The sequence below is a fragment of the Diceros bicornis genome, chromosome 17, assembly GCF_020826845.1.
Source record: "Diceros bicornis minor isolate mBicDic1 chromosome 17, mDicBic1.mat.cur, whole genome shotgun sequence".
Classification (NCBI taxonomy): Eukaryota; Metazoa; Chordata; class Mammalia; order Perissodactyla; family Rhinocerotidae; genus Diceros; species Diceros bicornis.
Window position 1 is genome coordinate 59,440,237 of NC_080756.1, and position 24,840 is coordinate 59,465,076.

Here is a 24,840-nt window from a genome sequence, read left to right on the forward strand (position 1 = left end):
CTAAGAATAATTTGCCCTTTTTTTCAAGTTGGTTGGGATTTTATTTCCTTTCATTAACCATCCCAATTTTGCTAGAAATGACAGGATGGTTGACAATTAAAACATTGAATTTAAAAAAATGTGAACCACCCAATTGTTTTGATAGATCTTGTACAAATTCTTGTTTGAATCCAAATATGTGAATTTAATTACTTGTTCTATCACATTATATTGCATCAAACTTACCTCACCAAGTCTGCTAATATCAATTGATTTTTTTATCTAACTTTCAAGGAAGAGTTGATAGTGGGGGTGTGGAGGGACACAGGAAATTGTATATACCTGCAATTTAAATTGGTTTCACCAAATATTTGAGCATAGACCTTGTGTTAGTTTTCTAGGGCTACAGTAACAAAGTACCTTAAACCGAGTGGTTTAAACCAACAGAAATTTATTGTCTCTCAGTTCTGAGGTCAGAAGTCCAAAATCCCGGTTTCAGTAAAGTCATGCTCCCTCTGAAACATGTAGGCGAGAGTCCTTCTTGCCTCTTATCTTCTGATTGTTTACCGGCAATCCTTGCCATTTCTTGGCTTGTCTGTCTCTGTCATCACATGGTATTCTCCCTTCATCTGTCTCTGTGTCTCCTTTTCTTATAAGGACACCAGTCAGATTGCATTAAGGGTGCACCCCACTTCTGGATGACCTCATCTTAATTAATTACATCTGCAGTGATCCCATTTTCAAATAAGGGTACATTCTGAGATGCTGAGGGTTAGGACTTTAACATATCTTTTTGGGGAACACAGTTCATCTCATAACAGTTCATGGTTTCATCCAGCAAATACTTTAAGTCTCTCCTATGTTCCAGACTTTTTTCTAGATCCTAGGTATTGAATATTATTGTGAGGTAAAACATAATCCCTGTCTCTCAAGAGCTTACTGGGAAGGGAAACAGACATGGAAACCAGTTACCATATGGTATAAAAAGTTATTCTAGGGATAGGTACTTAACGAAAGCACGTGGGAGTGGTGCCTAATTGAGTTTGGACAGGTTAAAAAAATGATCTTAAAGAAATAGGGAGACTAAGATAGTGTTGCATGTGAGAAATCTATAATTTGTATGTCTAGAGATTTTGGAAGTAGGAAAAGGAAGAGGCAAGGGATAAGGGAGGAGAGGAAAGCTTAGACTGTACTCGAGCACTGGGGGAACCATTGCAGCACGTTAAGACTGGGTAGGTGTCATAAGATCAGACTTAAATTTTAAATTTTTTAAAGATTATTCTGGCTGCAGAGTGGAGAATAGATTTATGAGGAAACACTAAAGCTGAAAACCCAGTTAAGAGGCTATTGCAGTAATCTGAGGGAAGGATTAATGGTCTGAATTAAGGAGTTGCGGTAGAGATGGCCAAAGTGGATGGATGAATTCAATTAAGCTAAATTCTTCTTTTCCACTTAACATTTATGAAAATAAAAACCTGTTATAAATGCATATCTTCTTAAGAAAATAAGATCAGACTGAACATCAAACCTGATTATGAGGTTAAATACATAACTTTAAACTTTAGGACTATAAAATTTACAATTTGTATATGGAATAGTTTGTATATTTTATTTACTAACTTTGCATCTATTAATTTTCTTTATTCCATCATACTCTAAACCAGGGACTAGCAAACTATGATGCACAGGCCAAATGCAGCCTGTTGCCCATTTTTGTATAGCCTATGTACATTTTTAAATAGTTCAGGAGATAATCAAAAGAAGAATACTATATCATGATGTGTGAAATTTAGATTTCAGTGTTGGTAAGTAATGTAATAAAACACAGCCATACTCGTTTGTTTCTGTATTAACTATGCCTGTTTTCATATATTACAATGGCAGAGTTGAGTAATTACAACAGACTGTATTGTCCAAAAAGTCTAAAATATGTACTCTCTGGCTCTTAACAGAAGTAGTTGCTGACTCCTATTCTAAACACGTGTCACCAGAACTTCTTAAAAAATTCTCCTTTAAAGAGTTCTGTAAGTAATTAATAACCTGCAAAAGTTGTGGAAATGTTCTGTTAGAATGCTATTAGCCTCTGTATGTATAGTAGACACGAGAATCTCAGTGCAAGCAAGTAGCTACTTAAATTATTAGCTCTGAAAATGTGTGGGCAGTCTTTTCTCTCTGTTAAGAGTAGAACTATCACTTTAATTCTGTAATGAAAACATAAGAGGTTTTAATGTAATAACCATTTTTCACTGGCCATACTTATTCTTGGTATTGGCCTAAGAATAAATAACATCTTAAACAAACCCAGTATTACTGCTTGAGCTGATCATTCCAGATTTTAAACACAAGGGTTTATGAAACGTTATTTTTTATTTACCTTCCACCGGTGCTGAATGTTTTGATACTGAACAGAGTAGGAGAATGAAGTATAGATAAGATAGCTATATACTTAAACATTCCTATGGCCAGCCCCATTGCTTAGCGGTTAAGTGCGTGCACTCTGCTACTGGCAGCCCGGGTTCGGAACCGGGCGCACACCAACGCACCGATTGTCTGGCCATGCTGAGGCAGCGTCCCACATATAGCAACTAGCAGGATGTGCAACTACAACATACTATCTACTGGGGCTTTGGGGAGAAAAAGGGGAAAAAAGGAGGAGGATTGGCAATAGATGTTAGCTCGGGGCCAGTCCTCCTCAGCAAAAGGAGGAGGATTGGCATGGATGTTAGCTCAGGGCTGATCTTCCTCACACACACACAAAAAAACAAAACATTCCTGGCTTTCTCTCAGCCACCAGCCTTCTTTGTTGATCTTGCAGTATTTCTAATTTGAAACTGGGGTAGATTTCGTTATATACCCACAGACAGTGGCTCTACTGTTTTGTAGGCTGCTGTTAGAGATACTGACTAAGCATTGACTGGGCTGTCTCCATTATTTAGTGATAAGTGTCTCTGACTAATCTTGTGAATTCAATTCCTGATTTCTTTTCTCTAAACAATAAAGATTGGTACTTAAAATGTCTCAGGGGATCATGGAATTTTAGATTTTTTGTGTGTAAAATGAAGTATAAAAGTAACTCTGCTATTTAAAGAGATCAAGTTAGGGGCCGGCCCTGTGGCTTAGCGGTTAGGTGCGCACGCTCCACTGCTGGCGACCCGGGTTCGGATCCCGGGCACACACCGAGGCACCGCTTCTCTGGCCATGCTGAGGCCGCGTCCCACATACAGCAACTAGAAGGATGTGCAGCTATGACATACAACTATCTACTGGGGCTTTGGGGAAAAAAATAAATAAATAAAATTAAAAAAAATTAAAGAGCTCAAGTTATAAATTATATGGTAGTACCAGTTTTTTTAAATGCAAATTTTATGGATGACCTGTGTTAAATTTTATCGCTATTCTGTATTCTAACCCAGCAAATGTGATTAACTCGTTAAAATTAATGACTGGAGAATGAGTAGGTGAAAAATAGAGCTAAACCCTACTGATTAAAAAGTTGCTCACCAGAGGCTCACGGCTAAAAGTGTGTTTCAGAGTTCTTTGGCTTTAGACTGTGAGGGACAGCACTGCCATAAGATCAGATACAAATTTATATAAGCAGTAATTTGATAAAAGTAAAGAAAACAGATTAGATTTTTAAGAAAAGGCACTTAAGACATTGTCTAGTAAACAAATGCATCTTCATTTACAGATGCATACTTGAGCTCAGATGAGAAGAAAATCCCCTTCTCAAATGAAAGCAGTCCTCGGTGTTAGTTTAATAGAACCTAGAAAGACCCTTATCACTGTTTCCATGTTCTCAGTATAGTATTTACCATTTTCAGCTTTTTGGCAGGTTTTTCTCTTTTGAGATAAAATTCACATACCGTAAAATTAACTGTTTAAATCATTTTAAGGTCTACAATTCAGTGGTTTTTAGTATATTCACAGTGTTCTGCAATCATCACCTCTAATGCCAGAACCTTTCCATCACCCCATAAAAGAAACCCCATACCCATTAGCAGTCATTCCCCATTTCCTTCCACCTAGTCCCTGGCAACCACTAATCTACTTTTCTGTCTCTGTGGATTTGATTTGCCTATTGTGGACATTTCACACAAATGAAATCATACAATATATGGCCTTTCGTGTTAAACTTTGTTTTTGTGTTATGCTTTGACTTAGCGTAATGTTTTCAGGGTCTATCCACGTTGTTGCGTGAATCAGTACTTATTCGTTTTTGTGGCTGAATAATATTGCATTGTATGGGTATACCACATTTATTATGTTTAACAGGTTTTATTTCCCTTTACTTCTGTAGTTTCTTTCTCCTTTTTTCATTGTTAAACTGTTTGAACCTATAGCTACCCTCACCTCTAGAGAGAGATGGGGAACAGGAAGGATGAAATATACAATGTCTTAAAAGGTATTGTCCTAGAGCCTGATATATTAAATCTGTTTAAACATATTGTATTCTTAGCATAGCATATGGCACCTTGTAGGCACTCTGATATTTTAGAGAATAAGTGATTCAATTAAAGGAATCTCAAATATAGTCAGTTAGACACTAAAGTGAGTTTGGGAGAGTTGAATTTACCCTGCAAAAGAGGAATGAAACTTAAGGTCACCTTTGAAATATTAACAAAATTATCCTACTGAAATGAAATTGAATAGTAGTAAGTAGAAACTGATACACATGTAAAAGCAATACATTTTATAGGATGGGAAAAAATATTTGGTACGAATGAAGCAGAAAACAATAACTTTAGTAGTTAGAAGGAGTCAAAATTCCAGGACTAGAAAGACATTTTAAAAAGTCATCTATTTATATGCTCTTCCATTGATTCTCAAATCTCATAGTTGTAATTTCTAAACACCTAATTTAAGTAACTCTTTCTCTTACAGGACTAGGTCTGTGTTTTATTTAGTTGAAAAGTATTTCACCATAATTTTTACCCTATAATTACTCTCACTTTTTTCTCTGAGATTTCGTAGGGAAAATCAAGTCATAATTTCCCTTGTTAGTCCCTCAGATGTTTCAAGACAATTCCTGATGTTCTGAGTCCTTTCTGATTGAGACTCATCATTTTCAATTTTTAGAACTATTCCTTTTGATTTCTTGAGAGAAGAGGCTTATATGCTTAATTGAAAGAGGGAGATGCTCAGCAATTGTTTTCTTGACCTAGAGGAGACTAAGGACAGAAAAATCATAGTTGAACATACAGAACTTGGCAAGATTATAAGACATTGCAAAGGCCTGCTGGTAAAGGTTTGAGATTCTGTCCATTGAGATCTTTTTTTTTTTTTGTGAGGAGATCAGCCCTGTGCTAACATCTGCCAATCCTCCTCTTTTTTGCTGAGGAAGACTGGCCCTGGGCTAACGTCCATGCCCATCTTCCTCCACTTTATATGGGACGCCGCCACAGCATGTCCTGACAAGCAGTGCGTTGGTGCGTGCCCGGAATCCGAATCAGCGAACCCCGGGCTGCTGCAGTGGAGTGTGCACACTTAACCGCTTGCACCACCAGGCTGGCCCCTGTCCATTGAGATCTTTTGAGAAGGGATCAAGGTAACAGCCGCCAGACTTGAATGATTTAACTCAATGGCTCTCAAACTTATTTGTTTCAGGACCCCTTTATACTCATAAAAATTATCGAGGGTCCCAAAGAGCTTTTGTTTACTTGGGTTATATCTATTTTACCTTATTAAAAATTAAAACAGAATTTTATAATGTATTTATTAATTTAAAAATAACATAATAAGCACAATATATGTTGACATCAATAACATTTTCACAAAAAATAACTTTTTCCAAAACTAATTTTAAAAATCTAGTGAAAAGAGCAGCATTTTTACCTTTTTGCAAATCTCTTCAATGTCTGGTCAGAAAGAAGACAACCAGATTCTCATACCTGTTTTTTGCATTCAGTCTGTTAGAATATATTGTTTGGGTTGAAGTGTTTGAAGAAAATCTAGCCTCACGCAGGTATGTTATTGGAAAAGGAAGTACCTTGCAGGCCTCCTGAAAGGGTCTTGGGGACCCTCAGGGGCCTTCATACCACACTTTGAGAATCACTGTTTAGATCTTTGCTATGCAAAGTGCAGCCCCAGACCAGCAGAATCAGCATCCTATTGCACTTGTTAAAAATGTAAAATTTTCGCCCCATCCCGGACAGATTAAAGCAAAACCTGCATTTTACAATATCCAAATATGATTAATGTATACATTAAAGTTTGAGAAGTTTGAGCTGGAACAGTGCACCTGAGGTCCCTTCAGTTCTGTATACCTTATTTTTGGTTAAACAAATAAAAAGTAGGCTAAATAATGTAATACCAAAACATTATTTGGATAAATTATCATTCCATTGTTCATGGAACCTTTTTACTAGGATTATAAGTAACCATATTGACTTAGAAATTTAACTCTATTTAACTGCATTTTTTTCTTCCTTATTAGCAGTTGCTTTTTTAAAAAGCAAAATAATAAGCTGTAGAAAAGATGGAATAAAAAGCTTGAGTTCTTTAAGTCAGTTGGAACTCTGTTAGAATTCTTAGTTTCTAAGGGTATTGCATGTATTCACTTGTGCTTTATTTTTCCTCTCAGCTGTGAAAATTAAGTTCTGTGTTATCTACAGTCCATTATTCTGTGTCAGTTATTATATTTCTTATCTGGGAAATGCTGTCTTGATTTCATCAACCTCCATTCCCATCTTCTGGCTTCCAATGAATAAAAAGGGCTATATCTTTTTTTAATTTTCAAAAGTTTTTCTCAAATCTTGGGTGCTGAGATAAATGTGGGGGATTTAAATAAGTGCCTAGATTATACAATGATTTATATAAGCAATAGTGATGACTCTGTGTTGAAATACACCTTGAAGTGTTGTACTTTCTCTTAAGTCTGCTTTGGATGTAAATTTAACTAATTTTTTTTTTTTTTTTTTTTTGGAGAGGGGAGGAAGATAAGCCATGAGCTAACATCCACGCCAATCCTCCTCTTTTGCTGAGGAAGACTGGCCCTGGGCTAGCATCTGTGCCCGTCTTCCTCCACTTTATCTGGGACGCCGCCACAGCACGGCCTGACAAGCAGTGCATTGGTGCGTGCCTGGGATCCAAACCGAGGCCGCCAGCAGTGGAGTGTGCACACTTAACCACTACGCCACGGGGCCGGCCCCCTTAACTAATTTTTTAAAGTATATGTTAGCATAGGGCTCCCTAATGCAAACTCCCCCCTACCACTCCCCCCCCCCCCCCCCGCCGCCCCATCTCTACCACTCCAGATGTCTGGTTTCCATCTCAGATCTACTATGTATACCCTATTAGTAATCAGCAAACCACCTCTTCCTAAACACACAAGGCCTTCTATAGGTTCAACACCAACTTAGGTGACCTGTTGGCTTCACTTACTGGTATTTCCTGCTCCTTCCCCAGATTTGGGAAATTCTCAGCTATTATTTCCTAGAATAGGCTCTCTGTTCCTCTTTCCCTCTCTTCTACCTCAGGAATACCTATAATTCTTATGTTACATTTCCTAATAGAGTCAGATATTTCTCGGAGACTTTCTTCATTTCTTTTTAGTCTTAGTTCTCTCTCCTCTTCCATCTGGAGCATATCTGTATTCCTATCCTCTAAAATGCTAATTCTTTCCTCCATATTGTCAGCTCTGTTCTTTAAAGATTCTGGATTCTCCTTTATCTCCTCCATTGTGTTCTTCATCTCCATCAGTACTGATTGGTTTTTCTTTATGATTTCAATCTCTTTTGTGAAGAAACTCCTAATCTCATTGAATTGTTTGTATTGTCTCATATTTCATTGAGTGTTTTTATGATAGCTATTTTGAAATCTCTGTTGTTTAGGTTATGGATTTCTGTGTCTTCAGGGTTGGTTTCTGGGTGCTTGTCGTTTTCCTTCTGGTTTGGTGATTTCATGTATCTTTGTGTTGTGGTTCCTGTGTTGGCTTTGTTTTTCCTCATCCTGGAAATCTCTTGTTGCAATTTCCACCCGCTGCCACTGTGTGGTGGTAAAGGGCTATGTAATCTGAGGCCCCTGTGCTCTGCCCCAGTTTTTCTGCTTCGATCCTTCGCTTGGCCTGGTCTACTTGGATGGCTTGGTCTGTCTGGTCTGCTGAGCTGTGCAGGGTCGGGTTTTCGGGGAGGGGGGTGGCTCTGTCTTTTGCCCTCTGGGTCCCTGGGTGGGGGGCTTCTCGTTCGCCCCTCGTTATCTGCTCTCTGGGGTGCCCAGATGTTGATGGTACCCTGTAGCAATTCTGAGTCCTCTGTATGGGAGTTGCCCACTGGCTGAGAGAGCCGGAAGAGCTACGGTTTCCCCACAGAGGGCCGCCCCTCCCCTCCTCTCTGGGAGCCGTGCAGACCGGGATCGCTGATCTGATGGGGAGGGAGAGGAGTTCTCCTTACCTCTCCCCACTTCCTCTGGGGGCCCAGCACGTTCCACTCTCAGATGTGCAGCAGTGTGGATCTTTCTGATCTTGCTTTTCACTGTCTGGGATTCCATTGTTGGTCTGTGACTGTTCCTTTTGTTGTATCTTATGGGGGAAGAGTTCACGGGAAAGCTCACTCCGCCATGACGCGCTCCAGAGTCTGTTTAACAGCTGTTAACTAGGCATCTTCTATGTGCCATGTTGGGGATACAGCAGTGTGCAGTGTTCTCCCACCTTCTAGTAGAGAAGGTAATCATTGAAGTAGTAATTACAGTAAAGCAGATGGATTTTATGGACATAATGAAGTAAGGGGTTTTAATCTCCTTGAGATGGTCAAAGACAGTGTTCCTGAGAAAGTATGTTTAAATTGAGACTTTATTGACCTACTGTGAAAGGGATGCTGAGATAAATCTGTATGAAGGAATAAGCCAGTAGCCTCATGCCTCTGGCACACTTTACCAGAAATATTTCTAGGATCCTTAGAATAAAATCATGCCAATATTGTTCCCTCTTCTGTGTCCCCATCATGCTCTATCTCTGTTTTATTAATATAATTAAATTTGTATTAACTATTGTCCCCCCATTAGAACTGAGCCTCTCAAGACAGGTTTCTTTTTTCCTCTGTAGATCAATTTACAACTACATGTCTGACCCTGCAGTGGTACACCACCATGTAAATAGCAGATGATAGCAGTATATTAATAAATATACATCCTATGTGCCAGACATTGCATTAAACACTTTGCATATATTATGTAATTTAATTCTTCCAACAACCCTGGGGGCGATAAATACTACTATTATCAACACTTTATAAATAAATAGTCTGAAACGCAGGATGGCTAACGCAAGATTACATATCTAGAAAATAACAGAGTTCTGATCCCAGATCCCCCGCTCATATCAAAATCCTATACAGTGTCAGTCTGTGACCTGAGGTCATTTAAACCTGTCTGTAAGTGCCGATGTGAAGGGGGTAAATGTAGATTATGATTTAATAATTACATTCTATAGTGCACTGATAATAAACTGTTGCATGTTGTTCTTCATGCAATTCATTCAGGTCTCTACTTTAAGTTTTACTTGCTCAGAGAGGCCGTCCCTGCCCGCTCTATCTAAAATGTTCTTTTTTTGGTTTTGTTTTGTTTTTTGTGAGGAAGATCAGCCCTGAGCTAACATCCATGCCAATCCTCCTGTTTTTGCTGAGGAAGACCGGCCATGAGCTAACATCTATTGCCAATCCTCCTCCTCCTTTTTCTCCCCAAAGCCCCAGTACATAGTTGTGTCATAGTTGCACATCCTTCTAATTGCTGTATGTGGGACGCTGCCTCAACATGGCCGGACAAGCAGTGCGTCGATGGGCGCCCGGGATCCGAACCCAGGCCGCCAGTAGCAGAGCTCGCGCACTTAACTGCTAAGCCATGGGGCAGGCCCCCTAAAATGTTCTTAAATGTGCACACACTTTACTTCTAACCCCTTATGGTTTTGTCTTTCTTTATGACTTTTATCACAGCCTTGCAGTGTTTATCTAAAGCTCCAATTAGGATACAAATTCTATGGGTTGGGGGTTTTATTTGGCTTGTTCTTTGCTGTATTCTTAGTGCTTAGAGATTGGTAAGTCATAGGCAGTCAGTCAGTATTTGTGAAATGAATACAGAACTATAGGGAATGAAACACAATTTTCCTGTGGAGGAAATGGGCTCTGAAGTTGAGTCTGCTTGAGTTCAAATCCCAGCAACGTTGTTTCTTAGCTGTGATACCTTGGACAAGTTATTTAACCTCTCTGAGCCTAAGGTATTTATGAAGATTAAATGCGAAATGCATATAAGAAGGTAGCAAAGTGCCTGACATGCAGTTATCAATCAGTACTTACTAGACATTGCCGTTGTTATCATTAATATCATTGGGACATGCTTAGTGGGGAAATAAGCTGTCTCTTATTGTATTCTTTTTTCCAGAGACATTGAGCAAATTCAATGATTAAAATATGTTCAATGAACTTACAAGTCCAGTTTTAAATGAGAGCAAATGAGCTAACGTTTATTTGTAATCTTGCTTCTTGGCAATCACCTTGCAAAGTGCTTTACTTATACTATCTTATTTTAATCGTTTGTATCCTGGTAAATAGATATCTTCATTTCACAGGTAAGAAAATAGATTCAGAGGTTAAGCATTTTGCCCAGGAGAAATAATAATAAGGTCAGAAATCAAGCTTCTCTAACATAATACTAATACAAACCTTACAATGTTTTTCTTTACCTGCTTGATTTTTTTTTTTAACTTTTTTTCTAGACCTCAAGGAAAAAAAATCTGAGAGTAAAAAGTTTAAGGTACATGGGTAGCATAAGACTAGTATTGCAGGTTTGAGCCCTGTGTAAAGGGTTCATGATCCCTCTTCAAGGGAGAAAAATTTCAATTATCTTGAAAATTTCTGTCATTGGTAATGAGAAGATCCAAATAAGAGTAGTAATGTACTTAGCACAATTTTTGTCTGCTATTAAAAGAATAGAAACTACAGTAAGCAGTGGTATCAATTTTTTTATATGAAAGATAGTGCATTTTTTATATGAAAAGTAGAGCAATACACAAGCTTTCATGTATCCAGAGAGTAATGAGCCTTGGGGAATCATGAGGTAAACTAATTTCCTTTCATAGAGCTAGCTGGATTTGGTAGGGAGTTTGAAGAGGCTTGTTTTCCAATGGGATCATAAGGTATGTTCAAATTCCTGTAAACTAATGGTTCATACCGGTAAGAATCTGGCTGAATCCAGCCTCGTAACAACCAAGGTAGAAATAATGGGGATTTTTAATTACTTTGTTTGTGTAATTTGACTTTGTCACTGATTTCATTAGCCTTTGGATTGCCGGGTTTGAACATTCTGTCTGGGAAAAACAGAATTAAAGCAATTAGGGTGAAATTCCTCTTAGTTTTTATATAACAGATTGCAGTTCACCTTACTTTTTTACAGAAACAAATGAGACTGATTCCTGATTAGATAGAGTTTGAAAAGTTGAGGAAAACTTTGTATTTTTTTATTTGGCAGCTGGAATTTTTTGTGCTATCACAGAGATCTAAATCCACTGGAATTAGCTGAAATGGTACCTTTATAAATCTGATTTCTGTTTCCACCCAATAAATTTGGATTGTACATGTAAAACTTTGTGTATCATGGGCTGTATCTTGGGAACATTTTGCATGATTTTCAGAGTCATTCCATTACTCTACTGTGATTTGATTAAGATTAAAAGTTCTTAATCTTAATCAGATCGTTAATCTTAAACCAAACAGTTCTGGGTCTTAGGTACTAAAAGACAATTGTGAAATTCTTATTTCAGAATTTCTCAGAAAAGCTAGTTTTACTTATCCACACTGAATGTTGATCTATAATTCACAAGGCATTCGACTATAGAATAAAAACTGGTAGGATATAGAAAGATGGTTTCTATATTTAAGTACGTTATAACAGTGTCAAGTTTTCTGGTATCTTGTAAATAATTTATATGCCAAAAGATTCATGTAGATACTTTGTAATTGCTGCTTTCTCATTATAGTATATATGATTTAAGATATATCTTGAAAGAAGTGTAGGACTGGGCTTAAAAAAGGAGGAGTAGAGAGAGTATTCTTGTCAGTGAAAATGTACGTTAAGTATTCAGTGAACAAGTAACCAATTTGACTTATTTTAGGGAGATAGGAGTAGAGTAGTAGGTAGAAGTTGGATTGTGAGGGCTTTTCACACCAGATTAAGGAAACTAAAAGCACTAACATGGACTAGAAGTAACATTGAACTAGACATTGTAGAATCTGGATTCCAGTTTTTGCTTTACCATTGACTAGGCCCTTACCCACTGGAATATAGACTCTGTTTTATTCTAGGTGCTGAAGATAATGCATATATCTAGTAGTTGTTTTATACCTATTAAACTAGATACTCCATAGATGCTGGTTGAATTAATTAGAATTAATGAATTAATTCTAACTTTGTCATGACATTCATGTCTCTGGCCCACAATTGTCTCACTTGAACAAGAAGGGACTCTCACTCACATTCTTTCTAGATCTGTGATCCTATGGCCATCTTCTAGATGTGGAGAACTGTTACCATTTTTGAGCAGTGTGATGTGAGTTAAATGATGTCAGATGATTGGAAAGGGTTAAAGGTCAGATAATTAAATGAAGCCAGATGGTCAAGCTGGCCACGATGTGAAATACAACTTAGAGATGGAGAGAATCAGAACAGTGAGGCCTGTCTTAAATTGGTCTAAATTTAAAGAGGTGATGTATTGATAATCTGGACTTTGGTGGTCATAATTGTTATGCAAAAGAAGCAATGATTTTGAGAGGTAACAAAAGAGCCAGTAAAAATCGCGTTTTGCCTGGCCAGAGATCTTTGGCTGTTGGAGGGGCAGTAGGAGTACCGTTAGCAGAACTGTTTATCAGCTGTTCTAAACATTTATCTTTGTGTAGGGGGCTCATAGAGAATAATAGTACCTAAATATTGTGGGAGAAGAAGCATCCAATAATAACTAAGTTTTCTATTCTGGATTGTGGAAATAGTGATGATACCGTTGAAAGAAATGGGGAAATCCAGAGAAAGGCACTGACTTTAAGAAAAAGAGGAATTAGAGTTCAGACATGTGAACTGTTATCTGTATGTGAATGGTATTTTTATTGTATATACTGAAAACTCTTATTTTGCTATACAGAAAAGCCTGGTTTTTATAGACCTAGATATTTTTGCCTTCATTATACCTTTGTCCAAAAAAAGCTATCTTGTTTTGGTTTTGTTTGTTGCCCAGTAGAGTTTAAAAACTCACCCACTGGGCCAGCCCCGTGGCTTAGCGGTTAAATGCGCACACTCTGCTACTGGTGGCCCAGGTTCGGATCCTGGGCGCACACCGACGCACTGCTTGTCTGGCCATGCTGAGGCGGCGTCCCACATACAGCAACTAGACGGATGTGCAATTATGACGTACAACTATCTGCTGGGGCTTTGGGGAGAAAAAGGGACCAAAAAAAAAAAAAGGAGGAGGATTGGCAATAGATGTTAGCTCAGGGCCGGTCTTCCTCAGGAAAAAGAGGAGGATTGGCATGGGTGTTAGCTCAGGGCTGATCTTCCTCACAAAAAAAAAAAAAAATCTTACCCACATCTTTATATCTGATAAACCTATGAAGCAGGCAACAAGGTACCTGTTTTCTAGCTCTTTCATTTTCTTTTAGCTAATCATAGTCCTAAGCAGGCTTGCTTAAACACGTAAGTTAAAGGTAATGCTGGACCACGTTGCTGTATTTCTGACCAATACCTGACATCCTAGACTACCTACTTAGTAGTGATGAATTGTGTTGAGCCAGATATCAGTGGCAACTACTTTGAGATAGCTTGTTAGAATTAATAGTCATTTCTAGCCTTTAGAGTAGAAATATTCCTCCCAAATAGCTTCCAAGTCCTTATCGTTGGCTACTGTCGTTGAGCAATTGAAACCTTAGTACCCACTGCCTTGATGGGGATTGAAGCTTACCAAATGACAGGGGATAGAACTTTATTCTATTACCCATTATAACAGTGTAATGAACAGTGCTCTCTCTACCATCTTTGTTGGTAGAAATGCCATGAAGAAAAACTTTTCCTTAATCACTAAAATCAAAGTAGTAGTTATTTGGGTCCATGAGATCTTCCTGGCAAATGGAAATGTCTTTAGGTAGATGTGCATATTGAGGCTTTTAATAATAGAGGAAAGGGAGAATAAATTCTTACCGCTTCTGTGTTCACTGCTGTTTTTTTCTTTTTTTCTTTTAATGTACCATGAGAGAAGGTAAGGCAGTTTACCTTAGTATCACCACTTTTTAAATTAGGTAAACAGAGGAACTATTATCTGTACTTTTCAAGTGGGTTTAAGGGGATATGGTCCAGGTCACACAGAATTGGTATATGAGAGGTTGAACTGAGAACCCAACCCCAGTATTGTGATTTCCTTGTCTGTCCAGTGTTTTTTGGCTACAAATTCTGAGTTTACATTTTGGTCATTGAACTCAATCCCCATTTTCTTTTGAAGCACAGTTTCAACATAATTAGTGGGGAAGGGAATATTTAGATAAATAGATTTCTAGTGTAGATTTTGATGTCAAGAAGGCAGAACCTGGGGACATAATGGGTGGAGCCTTGAGCAAGTCAGAACCACATTTTACTTGTCTAGAGATCTGTTGCTGTTGGAAGAGAAGCAGGAGGAATAGTAGAACAGTTTCCCTCCTGTTTAGCGTGTAGTTTTGTTTAAAGGGCCGATCTAGAATAAGTAGATTGTTGGCTGAGCAGAGCAAACTCCTATCTGAGAGTTGAGGAAGCATGGCTAGTGTTAAAGAAGAAACTTTGCTTCAGTCTGATTTTGATGTCTGCTTTGCTTATGCTGTGGGTTAATTTACTCTGTTAATTTACCTCTTACCATTTCCCCCCTCGTTTTCCTCTAACTCTAACAAGTCTATTTTGCCTTTTCTGATGGATTTCACAAAGAAAGATTTTTGCTCAGTGTTTGTCATTGTAAATTCTCGTTGCTGCTGCTGTCCTCCAAAGGATTGTGTAAATGAGGTGGGTAAGAATTTCCAATTTATACAGAAGGTATATTGTAGCCATTTGGTGATAGGTGTAGAAAGTTTCGGTTGAAGTATTGAAATTGTTTACTTCAGAATGCTTTTTAAAATATTTAGAATTTTGTAGTTTAGTTAACTTACAGTATATTTTGTGTGAGGAAGAAGGAGGCTTTTCTCAATTCTGTATAGTTAGGAAAAGTTTTACTTCATGAAAAAAAAGTTAAATGTTACCCTAACACATTTGAAACTTAAGCTTTTAAGAAGCAAATGCTGACAATTTTTAAGAGCTAGAAGATTGAACCAGAGAACACTATATTATGACTCACTTTTATTTTTCCGGCCGATTAGTTGGCAAACCCTAAGTATACAGAATTCAAAGAAAAACTCAGAGTCTATAAAATGCATGTGTATGTTTTTTGGTTTTTCTTAGTTCAAATAAAGCAACATTTTTATAAACTTTTATCTTTTATCAACTCTTGATATGCCTTTGGTGAGTCACAATTGTTATTTTTTTAATATTCCATTTAAGATTGCACAAAAGTGCCCTTTGTTTTTTGTTTTATTTAGGAGAATACATAATTTTGTGTAACCCCGACAGTATCTTGAATGGATATACATTAGATGTTCAAGAAGTACTTTTGTTTAATGCAGAGAAATATGCTAATGTCCCGTTTCAAAAAACATAATATGGCACTACTGCCTAAAGAGAGACCCTGTAAATTAAAAAAGTTAAGTAAGAATGTTTATAGAGCCCATGGGTTGCTAGCTCTGGAAGATTGGAGTGAGAGGGTATGTGTTTTTAATTAACTTAATTTTTCTTATGTGTAAAATATTAGCCCAGTTTATCTACCTTAGTACTCTTTTCTGTTTTGTGTTTTTGAACCTCATTCAGAAGAGGTGAATAAAACTCGACCTTTACAATGGTCAGAATAAGACTAAAATAGGACTGCGTGCGGCTAAATCAGGGAATAAAGAAAAGGGGTGACATTTGGAGAATTTTTAGGCTCTAAGTTATTGTCTTTGTTGAAGTATATGAACTAAAAGGAAAAAAAGATAAAGTCTTATTGTTAAAACATTTTCTAATCATTACTTTGTTCTGTCTGGTGCTTAAAATCATGTTTTAGGATAATCTAGACCAACTTTAATTTAAGAAAAATATCAGTTATAAAAAAATACATTAAGTTCTCTCATGTCTTAGGAACAAGAAGCCTATGAGTATGAGAAGTATATCAAAACCGGTTCTTGTTTATTTTAATATAATTTAATTTTTTTTGTGAGGAAGATTAGCCCTGAGCTAACATCTATCGCCAGTCCACCTCTGTTTTTACTGAGGAAGACTGGCCTTGGGCTGACATCCGTGCCCATCTTCCTCCACTTTATATGGGACACCGCCACAGCATGGCTTGACAAGCGGTGCGTCCCTACACACCCAGGATCCGAACCCCGGGCTGGCGCAGTAGAGCGCACGCACTTAACTGCTACACCACCGGGCCGGCCCCAAAACCTGTTCTTGTTTATTTTTAAGCAGCTTTCTATTATATGTCCCAGATGGCTTTCCTGTGGATCACTTTCAGGGTCAGCGAGGTTTCATACTCATTTTTACCCTTTTTGGGTCATTTTTAATATACAATCCTTGTATATTCTTGCTTCTTCTCAAATGATTCAGAATACCTCTGCTAGATATTTTGATAATCCTGGCTTCTTGATATAAAGAAGAATTTTCTTCTTAACTTTTTCTTTATCTAAGTGGGCAACAGTAAGCAGCCTTAATCTTTTAATACTAGCTGCTGGGCTGATAAGGTGTATCTCAGTTTTATTGTCTACCTTGGTACCTGCAATACGTTTTTCAAGGCAGCAGTGGCATCTGAATATGTTGTATAATATTGGTATGGAATTTTCTATACTTAAATCTTGGTGTATGTCTTGAAAGCAGCTTAACCTAGTAGATTCAAGGTGGTATATGAGGCACAGTTACGGGTTTTGCTATTATGACCTTATATCTCATTTGTTCAACTAGTATTTCTGTTTGTAAATAGGAATTCCTATTTGTAAAGTCATGAGTTTGTGCATGTTTGCATGGGTAGGATTAATAAGAGGATTATTTATTTTTAAGGATAACCAAAATGGTTGGGTCTTGGTGATTATTTTTCAAGAGAATTCTTCACTTCCTTTTAAGCCTGAGCTTTATTATCTTTGGTGAGTGCCTTTGAACTCAGAGGTGGCTTTAGGTCAGCAAACTTAATAATTCAAAGAGCTTTCAACCTAGATATCACATTTGATTCTAGCTACCGTGAATATAGGTAGGTAAGTTGGACAGGTATTATCCACATTTGCTAGACAGGGAATCTGAAGCTCAGAGCTGCTTCTACTTACCCAATTCACACTGAATTCAAGTCTTCTCTTCATTCCTTTCATCTTTGCAATACGACTATGCGAAATGGAAACAGAAGAGTCTTTTAATATAATCAATATGTGTGTGCTTTTGTTAACTTAATATGTGGAATTTTTCTGGCAGAAGGCCAAACTACATTCCCTTAAAATATATGTGTTTATGAAAGAAGGAACATTTTTCCTAATCATGTTCTATATTCTCTTTAACCACTTTCCTGTAACATTTGGAATGTCTGTACATGCAGAGCCCAACTATGTATTACAAGAACGATCTTGCAGATAATTTTCTACCAATAGTGAATGTTCTACAAACTTAATATAGAGTACTTAAGATTGCTCTTCCCACTATATCTGTAAATAGCATCTTAAAAGTTTGCTTTTATACAGTTTTACATGTTTATTGTAGAAAATTAGAAACAAATACGAAACAAAATCTCCATTGTTTCTACTACCAGAGAACTTTTAGTTAGCTGAATTTGAAAAATAAGAAGATTGAGAAAAGTACAAATAGTGATCTTTGTAGTCACTGCTCAGAAATGAACCTTTTAAATATGTGGATTTAACTTTAGAGTTAGCCCTATTAGACAATTCCTTGCTGTGGAAAGTTAGTCCTAGAGGTAGAATCCTCCAAATCAGGACTTTTGAATAATGCAGTGAGTAATTAATGAGAATTATCCCCCACAACTCTAATATTTAAAGACTTTTTAGAGCTAACCATCTGATGTATTTCATTTCAATCTATGAGAGATTATGCGTTTCTGTGATTTATCAAATAATTATCACTAATTTTGTTTTTAATACAGTCATGCATTGCTTAATGACGAGGATATGTTCTGAGAAATGCATCGTTCAGTGATTTTGTCGTTGTGCAAAGATCATAGAGTGTACTAACACAAACCTAGGTGGTATAGCCTACTACGCACCTAGGCTACGTGAGACCACCATTGTATATACGGTCCATCCTCGACTGAAATGTCGTTATGCAGTGCATGATTGTATATCTTGTCACTGAGACTATAGATGATTCGAATTTATATATATTTAAACTTTTCTGCTCCTTCTCCCCTGTTTCCCATTCCCTGTGATCTGTGTATTTATAGATTTACAGTACCACTTGGACACTATATCAGTGTAGCTACTTCAGCTCAATTGTGTGGTTACTTAGATGAGGTAGGAATGGATTATGAGACCTTTTTCTCCACACCACCTCTCAGATAGGAGTATTTTGTTATTTTTATATCTTACGTATGTTTTTCATACGTTCCTGAAATTTTTATTTGCAAAGAATTTACACTTTGTGAAGATTCTCAATTATTACTGTGATGCTATTTAGTATTACATGTAATAGTGATATTGAGTTTTCTTCTGAAATTAATTAGAAAGCTTGTCATTCATATGGGTCTGATATATCACTTTTCATTTTCTGTTTCTTACAAACAAGACAGTTTGCTCTTCGGTTATCATTGCAAACCAATCCAAATACTTAACTCCTTCTACATTTTTGAGTTTATTAAAGAGTACTTTGTATAATAATAGAATACCTGTCAATCTAAGCATATGAATTTATGCCCACACATGGGTTCACTGTTCAAAATAGTTAAATGCTGTGTTGATTAATATGTTAGGGAACAAGATTGAACGAAAGATCCTCTAACCAATTAGAATATTTGGGCTTCTTTTTAGCCAATAACTTCCTTTACCTGAAATAGTAGAAGATGTTGACAACAGCCTGAGTTTTTCCCTAGCCACATATAGAGGCCATGGAAGTAAGTGACCCCACTATCTAACCGTTCCTTGTTGTTTTCTTGTGGGAGCTAAATTGCCATACCCAACTATGACCCTGCATGGACCAGTTCCTGCAGGCAAATCAGAAAAAAGTCAGGATGGTAAGAAGGCAATCTAGTAAAACCTTAAGAGGCAATTAAAAATCAGAGTTCAGGGGCCGGCCCGATGGCGCAGCGGTTAAGTGTGCGTGTTCCGCTTCAGTGGCCCGGGGTTCTCAGGTTCCTATCCCGGGCGTGCACCGACACACCGCTTGTCAAGCCATGCTGTGGCGGCGTCCCATATAAAGTAGAGGAGGATTGGCGTTGGATGTTAGCTCAGGGTTAGTCTTCCTTGCCCAAAAAAAAAAAAAAAAAAATCCAAGTTCAAAGGCCCTACCTTCATTAATGTGTATCTGTTGCTATTTTTATGATTTTCAGGGGGTGAAGCCAGCCAGTTTTGACAAAGTAGCAATTCCTGAAGTGAAGGAAATTATTGAAGGATGCATACGGCAAAACAAAGATGAAAGGTAAGGTGCCTCTTTTGACCTGGGTATTGCTTAAACAAAAACCTCAAATATAATATGCTCTGAATATAACACTCAATCTAAGGTATATTTGATACTTTAGTTGTTATTAGTTTCTCCATTTATGTCATGTAATATCTTTAAAAGTAGAATTCTGTCCATTGAAGGTAGTATTCAGATCTGATATACTGAAATTTTGTAAAAATGTGGTGTAGTAGAGTTTGCCAACCAGAACCACCTTAAATATAGCCACTATATTCAGTGAAAACTGCTTGCTTACAGCATTACCATGATTTATAAAACTCTGTGGGGTTCAGTTCCTCTCTAACACAGCAGATCTATTCCTTAGTCCTCTACCCATTGAATTCTAAAAGGTGAAATAAAATCTTAGCTTTTTAAAATCAACTCAACTGTACAAGTCTTGATTTGCTGTCATTATGCCAGAATTGAAGAAGAGCAAAACATCAAAATTCCTTTGAGTAAAAGGAGACGACTTCACCCAAAGCTTAGGAGGAGATCTGGCTTAGTCATTTGTGCTAACGGAGGACTTTTCTCAGAGGAGTGGCAAGTATCTGATCTGCCATATAGCTGATTCATCACCCATTAGGCATGGCAAAGGTCCAGTGTCTGTTTTTGAAAGATAATCTACCTTCACCGTACCCCCCCAGCCTCCAAAAAAGAAAAAGACCAGCCAGCACAAATAAAAATTGTAAGTTGAGCATAATCTACCTCCTGAAGAATGTGAGCAGTCAGGTATATCAGCCAAATTAAAGAATTCCATATCTTCACTTCTCCAGTCTCAGATTCATAACTTTGTTATTTGGAAGAGCTTAACATCAGGATCTTTAAGGCTTTTTAGTAGAAATTTAGTTTGGGTTTCTAGTTTTATATACCCTGATTGGAAAGGAAAGTCTTTAATCTCTTTAAGAACTTTTTTTTACTATAGACAAAGGAATATTTGTTTTCAGTCTTAGAACATATTACTCTGTTTCTTTTCTGGATAGAACAGTTTACTGATTACTGCTATTTTGAAACCATTTGTCTAAAGAAGATTGTTCCACAATCAGACTTCTGCTTGCCTGGTACACAAATTGTTGAACAAGGAATTGAAAGAATTTATTGGGGTAAATAAAGGTTGCTGTAGTAGAAGGTATTGAAATCAAAAGATTTATTTTTGAATTTTGATTCCACCATTTATGACTTTTATAACTTTGAGCAAGATTTTCAACCTCTCTGAGCCTCCATTTCCTAAAAAGCAGGAAATGATATGTCATTGGATGTTGGTCAAGGATCAGATGAGATCTTACGTATGAAGAGTTTTTATTAACTATAAATGCTATATAAATGATGATGTGGTATTTTGAAGCTATGATATTCTGTGTATTACTTGCTATTATTAGTACACTATTAACTAATATGAGATCAGATCATTAGATTAAAAAAGTATCATTTTCAGCTCTTATTCATAAATGAGATTGTTATGATGTTCTGTAACTTGAGAGTCAAACTCTGTAATCACTATTCAAATGGAGCAATGTAGAAATGAGTTATAAAATTTCCCGTTTTCCTTTTCACAGTCTTTTGTTCATTATTCCGAGCACAACAAATATCAGCCACAGTTGAAAATTATCTTTTCAATCTAATAGCATTTGTTTTTGTTTCTTTTCCCTCTCTTTGGAAGATATTCTATCAAAGACCTTTTGAACCATGCCTTCTTCCAGGAAGAAACAGGGGTACGGGTAGAATTAGCAGAAGAAGATGATGGAGAAAAGATAGCCATTAAATTATGGCTACGTATTGAAGATATTAAGAAATTAAAGGGAAAATACAAAGATAATGAAGCTATTGAGTTTTCCTTTGACTTGGAGAGAGATGTGCCAGAAGATGTTGCTCAAGAAATGGTAAATTAACACTAATCAGCTGTTTAAAAAATTGATATAGGGGCCTGCCCGGTGGCATAGTGGTTAAGTTTGCACACTCTGCCTCAGTGGCTGGGGTTCACAGGTTTGGATCCTGGGCACAGACCTACACACCACTCATCAAGCCATGCTGTGGCAACATCCCACATACAAAACAGTAGAGGAAGATGGGCATGGATGTTAGCTCAGGGCCAGTTTTCCTCAGCAAAAAGAGGAAGATTGGCAACAGACGTTAGCTCAGGGCCAATCTCCTGCACAAAAAAAAAAAAAAAATTGATGTAGATTTCTATACGTTGATATTGTTGAGCAGAAGAACAGTTTAGGAAGCAGAGTGTATGGCATATCCCATTGATATAAAATTGTGTTGATTAATGGCCCCAAAGTTATTTTTATTTGAGGAAAAAATATACAGACATAGATATGTATAAGGATGGATGGATAGATAGAATAGATAGGTAGGTAGGTAGAACAAACTAGAATGCATGCTGAAGTAATTTTGAAAGTCTGTAAGGTTGAATGACTCCTATTTTGTATAAGCCTATTTAGTTAGAATGACAATTTATGTTTTTTAAATATTGATACATTAGCCTTTGATGAGTCATCTGGATAAACCCTATAAATAGATCATAAATTGTTTTTACTTTGAAGGGAGTTTTCAAGATCCATTATTAGTAGGCAGCCTTCGGTGAATCATTTTTTTGAAGTATGTCTAAGAGATCACTCTTCAAAAAGGAAACACTTCACCAATTTTAAGCTTGCTGTAGTGCCTAAAATAGCCATTTTTCATGCAAAGAGTATCTCTACTAGAATTTATAAGAACCACTTAATAGTAGTTGCCTTAAGAGATACTTATTTTTATAATTTTATTTATTTATTTATTTTTCCCCCAAAGCCCCGGTAGATAGTTGTATGTCATAGTTGCACATCCTTCTAGTTGCTGTATGTGGGACGCGGCCTCAGCATGGCCAGAGGAGCAGTGCATCGGTGCACGCCCTGGATCCGAACCCGGGCTGCCAGCAGCAGAGCGCACACACTTAACCACTAAGCCACGGGGCTGGCCCAAGAGATACTTATTTTTAATTGTTGGTTTTTTATAACTATTTGAGAATTTGTGCGGGGGGGGTTTTAACCTTATTTTTACCACAGTTGTTTTATCTGGTTAAGTGGTTGCCTAGTGAAAGGAAGTAAAAGCAACACAAGTTAATATTAATTGTTACATGTAAGCGGGAAATAAAGTAAATAGAATAGAATGAACCTTATTTGGTTTAACAACTTCGTTTTTAGGTTCCCTATTGTTCTGTTGTAAGGAGTGAAGATAGATCCACCCTGTGAGTTTCTACAAAGATGATGGGGAAATGCATAATGCAGACCACTTATGTCACACTGGTTAAGACCAGTCTTAGAGAGTTCTTTCTTCCCTTTCTTCTCTACATTTCTCCCCAAAAGTACCTTTTTTGTTTTATATTTGCTTTGTTTTCTTTTGATATTCTACTGCTTCCTAATGTACCCTTTTATCCTGTAGGTAGATTCTGGGTATGTCTGTGAAGGTGATCACAAGACCATGGCGAAAGCCATCAAGGATAGAGTGTCATTAATTAAGAGAAAACGAGAGCAGCGGCAGTTGGTGCGGGAAGAGCAAGAAAAAAGAAAGCAGGAAGAGAGCAGTCTCAAACAGCAGGTGGAACAACAATCAGGTGCTCCCCAAGCAGGAATCAAGCAGCTCCCTTCTGCTAGCACCAGTGTACCAACTGCCTCAACCACTTCAGCTTCAGTTTCTACACAAGTAGAACCTGAAGAACCTGAGGCAGATCAACATCAACAACTACAGTACCAACCACCTAGTATATCTGTATTATGTAAGTATTTTGGAAAGTGGACAAGTATGTTAATGATACTCCTAATTGACTTATCTTCTTGTTCATCATTTTGCACTGGCCTCTTGGTTTTGAATTATGAATCCAATGTATAAGAACTTTGAAATTGTTGCCTTCTACCTTTTCTTTCTATTCTTATGTCCATGGCTAATAGAATAGAAGGATTGGACAGTGAGGAAATGTGATTAGGAAATAAAATAATTTTATAGATTCCAACATCTTGGAAGTTCCAATTTGTAGATTTCTACTTTTCACAGTTCCTTAAAATAAAGTGTAATTAATAATGAAAAATGAAGGAGTTTATCTTAGCCCACTTATAAATAAACCCATTAATCTGGTTCAGCTCTTCTAGTAAAGCTGAATAACATATAAGCTAGAAACTAATGAGACCACTAGTTATTAATTGAGCTACCTGCTTAATACTAAGAACCCACTGGTCTCCAAAGATCAGACTTTGAAAGCTGTGTCAAACTTAAAGCTAACAACATTCTATTTTATTTCCTTTATTCTTCAAGTAATGAGAGTCTGTGATAGCCAGGGAATTTTTTTAAGACATTGAGACTTTTTTCCATATGGATCCCTCATTTAAACATAGAAATCTACTTAGTAAAATAAGTAATATTCACTTTTTATTTAGTTCAGATCTGTGCAAAAATAAAACTAATTAATCCTCAAGTCATGGGTTTCTGATGGGAAAATGTGAACCTCCTTTTCGTGATTTGTCTCTCTCTCTCTCTCTGTTTTTTGGCAATTCATTTCTCCTTCAGCTGATGGGACGGTTGACAGTGGTCAGGGATCTTCTGTCTTCACAGAATCTCGAGTGAGCAGCCAACAGACCGCTTCATATGGTTCCCAACATGAACAGGCACATTCTACTGGCACGCTCCCAGGGCATACAGCTTCTATAGTCCAAGCACAATCTCAGCCCCATGGGGTATATCCACCCTCAAGTATGGTAAGTAACTGCATAAGAGAGTGTAAGCCTATAGTGAGAGCCAATAGATAATGTGTTAAATTCAGATTCTTTCTACTATCCAAAGAACAGCATGAGTCTGCAGTACAAAATATAAATGGTGTATTTCTAAAGGAGATAGGTTTATTATAGAATATAATTGGGGTAGTTCAGGCAGAATAGGATATATACATTAATGTGTGGGAATTAGCTGAACTTCTTATGTGGAGAAACTATGTACAAGATTTAGACTAATCTGCGTTCAATTAAAGATAATACTCTCTTTAGCACTTCAGAGTTGAGACTGTTAAAAGCAGCCTAAGTTGGACATACAAATAAATGGTTTGGGGGTGGGGATGAGGATACTTATTAAAAGAATTACTAAGTATTTTCTGTGAGATTTCTTATTGTATAAAACACAGGTAAGACCTTCAAACGATTATAG

General features: G+C 37.1%; 1 protein-coding gene across 8 annotated transcripts in view; it reads left to right on the forward strand.

Annotated features, from left to right (window-relative positions):
• Nucleotides 1-24,840, forward strand: part of WNK1 (WNK lysine deficient protein kinase 1) — a 162,762-nt gene that overhangs the window by 95,133 nt on the left and 42,789 nt on the right. For all 8 annotated transcript variants that reach the window (XM_058559098.1, XM_058559090.1, XM_058559093.1 and 5 more), the window contains exons 5-8: nt 19,565-19,653; nt 21,332-21,551; nt 23,092-23,425; nt 24,211-24,398. In XM_058559098.1, the coding sequence (XP_058415081.1) occupies nt 19,565-19,653; nt 21,332-21,551; nt 23,092-23,425; nt 24,211-24,398 (831 nt within the window). The remainder of the gene's footprint in view (nt 1-19,564; nt 19,654-21,331; nt 21,552-23,091; nt 23,426-24,210; nt 24,399-24,840) is intronic.